Source organism: Hydra vulgaris, chromosome 02 (genome assembly GCF_038396675.1).
Source record: "Hydra vulgaris chromosome 02, alternate assembly HydraT2T_AEP".
Taxonomy (NCBI): Eukaryota; Metazoa; Cnidaria; class Hydrozoa; order Anthoathecata; family Hydridae; genus Hydra; species Hydra vulgaris.
The window spans coordinates 32828509-32834235 of NC_088921.1; the positions used below are offsets into that span (position 1 = coordinate 32828509).

The following is a 5727-nucleotide window of genomic DNA, read 5'->3' on the forward strand; positions in this document are numbered from 1 at the left end:
GAAACAACAGCTACAATTTTAAATAAGGTTTCAGCCCGAACTTGCAATTTTGGAGATATTTATCACGGTAATATTTGGTCTTAAAAAATATATTTGAGAATTCGAATAACATTTTCCGGCCGGATAATTCTTTAATATACGGTGTTTCGACATCCGGTCGGATAAAAAAATGTTATCCGGGATATCCATAATTAAAATATTGTTATAATTTTACTTGCAACAACAATGAGTTTAATAAAAAGTGTTTTTAAGCAATTGATGAGGATATTTTTGTCGTACAAAATCGAATTTTACTATAATTTTAATTATTTTTACGTTATCGCTTTGTTTTAAATTAAAAGTTGTTGGTCATATTTCCTGATTGTTTTTAAAAACAAATTTAAGCGCATTACACTGATGTCATAAATTTAACGATATTATTAGACGGCACAAAATGTCAGTCAAATGGCTAATCACGGTTTATAAAGAAAAAAAGCAAAATATATTTAGTGGGATTCTTATGCTGTCAACACACAAGTTCCACCAACACTCTTGATTTTCTCTTCAGCTTTGCGACTAAAAAACTTAGCTTTAACGATCACAGGCTGTTTTGGAAGAATTCCTTTTCCAAGGACCTTGTAGAAACCCTAAAAAAGAAAGGTTAAATTTTTTAAATTAATGAATTAAATGTAAAACCAATCCTTTTTCTTCAACACAACATATAAAGCTCGATAATTTTAACCTTTTAACCAAAAATGACTTTTAAATATAATTTTCATTCTCGGACCAGATAAATATGATGATTAAATCATAAGTAGGGTTTTAACACGGAGCACCCTTTTAACCAAAATAATGAAAACTTAATTTTAAATAGCTAAAAGAATTAAGCTGTTGTTTCATATCTGAAGCATTTGTGAAAACTATATGAAATAGTACTTTAAACTATTTAGTTTTAAATACTATTAAAACTTATAAATTAACTTTAGATGGCGACATATATAGTTTAAAACTGTTGTTTCAAATTTGAAAAAAATGTCTAATTCTTAAGAGTCTTACATTAACATAAAAGTAAAAAGAAAAGCTTTTAATTTAAATTTCAAAATAATTGTTGAAATGCAAAATATATAGAAATCTCATACTAGTTTTCAAATCACAAAAAATCCAGGGCATATAAATTTTTTCAAAAAAAAACTCTAAATTTATATCCCTTATATTAATTGCCTTCCTTTAGCTTTAAGACATTGCTATACTTTTTTAAAAATAAAATGTCTTATTAAAAACTCTACAAATTATTAATTTAAATATGCATACAAGGGGTCCTCCATAAATTACATTTTTGGGGAAGGAGGTGTTAGCGGTTTTGTGGCTACTCATACAGAATTTATAAATAAAGAGTTATGTTGTGACAAGGAGGGTAGGGGTCTATAACAGTCAAAAAAAATTGCACAAAGTAATTTGTGGACAACCCCTGATGGAAAATAAAGATATTTTGTTAATGGATCTAACTTAACTTAGCAAAAAAACACCAATTATAAAGAAAATTTTAAACTAACTATTTAAAAAAAAAGATTTTATGTCTAATGAAAAGATATTAATTCAAAAAATTATTTAATGATGTAAATGATTCAATACATTTAACAAAAATTTATTTTATAGTAAAATTTACACATAAGGATGTTGACTATTTTTTGCCAGTGTATAATTAAGGGTTATAGCATGTGACCTTATTCAAAAATTAAATAAAACCAATGACTTCTCAGATTCTTTCAAACTAAAGCCTATCTGTTTTTTATACAGGAAACTGGAGACACCAAAAAGTCAACACTTTAATTAAGTCTTCTCCATTTAGCCAGTGCTTTCGCACTCACCCACACGCCCGCAAAAACTTTACATAAAAGAGTACATAAAAAAGCGCTTGCCAAAAAAATGAAAGTATTTTGTTTTAAAATAACAACAAAACTTTTTTGTTCATTTGTTCAACTTTTATGAAACAAGGGCTTTTACTGATTTTTTAAAATTTTTTTTATCTATTATTTAAAATTTTTTGCTATTTTATTTTAATAGAAGAAAGTGCCGGCCAACTTAAAATTAACCATCAAGCCAGTGTTTTTTCGTGTGCTGGCATTAATTTTCAAACAGAGAAGACTGCTAATACACACAAATCTTAAAATAATCAAAATGTAAATTTTTTACAAAGCAAAACTAACAAATAATTTTCTGTCAACCATTTTAAATAAATCATAATATCTTTAGTAAGTATAAGTAAATATCTAAACTTGACAAACAAAAGATAATTGAACATTAAAAAAATTATTTTAACAAGCCCTAATTAATCCTCATTCAGGGAATTAAATGAAACTAGTTATTCAGGACTTGATATAGATGCTAAACACCAACCTCCAGCAACTACTTGATTGTCCTAAACCTTAATCATCACAAAACAAATAAACCAGCAATTTTTACATACACAAATCTGAAGGCTATTAACTTACCTTAATACTACTCCTATTAATCTGACAGCAATGCAGGAATAAAGAGTTCATAATATACAAAAACAAAAATTGCAACTAGTTATATTACCTGGCAACTGTTTTTATTGACAAAATATAAAGCATATTTATTTGATTTTTAACTCCACTTTCCTCTTTAATTATTAGCTCCTCTCTAAACATTTGCTACTTATATATATATTATCATAATAAATATTATTACTCTTACTTATGTTAATATTGTTATAATTTTTTTTTTGCTCTTATAGTTATTATTATAACACAATATATACACAATATATGTATCATCTTTACTATTACTTTGTATCATCTTTTTTATCGCTATTATGACTACTATTTCATCGATTTACTCCTACTTGTATTATAACTATTATCATTTTATTATAATTGAAACTGACAGACGTTTACTTTATATTAGTAATCTTTACTATTCCTAAATACCCTTGATGTAACAACTTTATCCAAAATATATTTGATTTAAACATAAATGCAAAAAAATATAGAAACTTGTAGACTTGACTGAACAGTAAAATAAAATTTATCAAATTCTAGATAATCAACACCAAGGAATAAAAAGTATTAAGATTCCTACTCTTATTGCATGCGATAAAAGTAATGCCTAATTATAAAAAAAAATCTAAAAGTTTAAGATATCCACAGATTTACTGTTGTCTAATGGCAACAGTGAATCTGTAGATATCTTAAACTGGTAATATTGACCAATTGTCATGAGAAATTTCTTTCTTTTGCAGTTAATTTTTTTTTTCATAATGTCTAGCATGTAAGAAATATGCAAACTAAGATATACGTTTTAATACTATACCAATAAAACTCGGTTACATGTATATGACATTCAAATTATGCATTTGACCTAACTTTACAAAAATTTACAAAATACTTACAGCTTGGACACAATCAATAACAGGAACAGGTCCATCTTTTTTAGCAGCATAATTAACTCTAGTTTGTTCACTTACTAAAGTCCAGAGCTTGTCTAAGTTAACTGTAGGTGAGTGAAATTTATTTTGAGTTTTGTGGTAATACCGCATACCAACTTTACCGAAGAAACCTGGATGGTATTTATCCATCAAAATTCTGTGATGATGTTGACCACCGGCTTTACCTCGACCACCAGGATGCTTTCTATGTTTACCTGAATGTCAATTGGATGCAATTAAATGCAGAATAATTAATGTTAACTATTACCGTTACTTTTATAAAATTTTTTAATAATTAATAAACTAAAGAAAATAATTTGTTAGCACATCAATTACCTTAACAAATTAGTAAAAAAATAATATTAGTTAATTAGTAAAAAAAAATTAAGAAAAACAAAAATCTGTACTAAATGTATTTAAAATAAATTTCTCAGAACAAGGTGTCAACATAATTTTTCAGAGGATTGACAGATAAAATGCTCATCATTGCAAAAATTATCAAACTAATTAAAATGATTAAGTGACTTAAAAAATTTAAATTTCTTCAGAACAAAATGTCAACATAATTTTTCAGAGGATTGACAGATTGATATGTTCATCATCAGAAAAATCACAACGAAAATTTATCAATTAATAATTTACTACTATCTGCTTTATTTTGTAATGAGCCAAATGTTAAATTTTTAAATAAAACTAAACATTTATGATATTTTATTGGAATTAATTTAACTTTAACATCCTCAGAACAAAATGTCAACATAATTTTTCAGCGGATTGACAGATTGAAATAATCATCATTAGAGAAATGCTAAACTGGTTTGTGTTATCAAAATTCTTTGCAACAAATAATATATTCAGAAAGTTTTTAGACTCAGAAAAACAATCTGAATGTTAAGCTTTTGATAAATAATAATGCAACTAATTTTAAACAAAATGCATACCAACTCGCCCATGACCAGCACTAACATGACCCCTCTTCTTTCGGTTCTTCTTAAATCTGGTGGTCTAAAAATTATTATACAAAACTAAATAGATGGACATATATATGCTATAAGTTAAAATAATTTACCAACAGTTTAAAAAAAGTTCATAAGTGATTTCAGAGATAATACGAGATAAAACAATCACTTGCGTTACTGAATTATTGCACACCTACCATTTTTTAAGAAATTAAAGGATAAAAGAAAACACTACGGCGACTAATGGAAATATCAAACAAGTTGACGGTACCGAATATTCACAAGACCGCCGCGGCGCATTGAGTCCTATGCTTGGTTTTCAATAATTGCAGAAATATTGTATAACAACTATGCAATGTTGTTGTTCAAGAATTTCTATTTTTTCTTTTCCGCAACAAATTTTTTACAAAATGAATTTTTTTGTGCAGCCGATGCAAAGTTGTGCAATTTACGCCAGAAAATGTTTCCATTAAAATCAATGTTGTTATGCAACTGAACGATATTCCTACAACCTTAGAGACAAAACCTGAGAAGTGAAAAGCGGAGAAACTATTTGGTGACATAATATTAAGATTTAATACATAAAACTAGGGTACTTTTCCATCTATTTTGGTTATCTAACTTTTTTTGTATGTAGACATTCGTATGTTTCCAATTAAATAAAAAACAAAAATCAGTGACGGATCCTGGATTTTTTGGTGTTTGAGCTAAATTTTGTTTGGAGTTTGCTCCAGACATGAAGCAAACTCCAAACACTTGTATGTTTATAATTATGTAAAACAATGATGCTTTGCAAAGAAATTACGATGATTGGAGGCTGGGAAAAAAAAAGCCCAAACGTGAGGGAAACAAGTTGATAAAATATTTTTTAAACTTTTCTTAACAATACTTATATTCATTGATAAATTATAAGTTTCATAGCATTATCTCTCAGCGTTCAAAAACTATGACCATATAAAGTTTAAACCCCTAAATTTGAGGGGGTTACAAACACCAAAAAATAATGGTGTTTCTAACCCCCTCACTGTAAATAACTCACTGAAAAAAATTGTAGTTTTTTTACAAATGATAAAATAGTGTTTTGTATTTAAATAGGCTTATTCTCTAAACATGCAGCAAAAATTATTACAAACATAAATATATTTAATAGTTGTTAAACATTTAATGGCGAAACGACTTTGTTTGGATTTGGCTTTTTTTTGTTTGGATGTGGGTTTTTCTTTTAACTTTCTGTTAAAATTTTCTTGACGAAAGAGTTTTATAAAACTAATTGGAATGAAAAGACAGTTTTTTTGTTTTTCCATAATATTCAATCTTGAAATCTTAGAAATATGATTCATC

The 5727-nt window shown here is 27.0% G+C and overlaps 1 protein-coding gene across 1 annotated transcript; it reads right to left on the minus strand.

Annotated features, from left to right (window-relative positions):
- Positions 1 to 480: 480 nt before the first annotated feature.
- On the minus strand, positions 481 to 4708 carry LOC100215276 (large ribosomal subunit protein uL15). The gene is made up of 4 exons (XM_065790642.1): positions 4584 to 4708; positions 4369 to 4432; positions 3392 to 3642; positions 481 to 626 (listed from the first exon to the last, which is right to left on the minus strand). Exons 1-4 carry the CDS (start codon positions 4584 to 4586, stop codon positions 498 to 500), a joined length of 447 nt encoding a protein of 148 aa, XP_065646714.1. The 5' UTR covers positions 4587 to 4708; the 3' UTR covers positions 481 to 497.
- Between the last annotated feature and the right edge of the window lie 1019 nt (positions 4709 to 5727).

What these genes read in the sequence shown, in the direction of transcription:
- LOC100215276 (XM_065790642.1), bottom strand. An exon ending in TGCTGGTCATGGGCGAGTTG is followed by an intron (nt 3,643 to 4,368) that starts GTATGCATTTTG and finishes ATTGACATTCAG; the next exon opens with GTAAACATAGAAAGCATCCT. An exon ending in TTATTGATTGTGTCCAAGCT is followed by an intron (nt 627 to 3,391) that starts GTAAGTATTTTG and finishes TTTCTTTTTTAG; the next exon opens with GGTTTCTACAAGGTCCTTGG.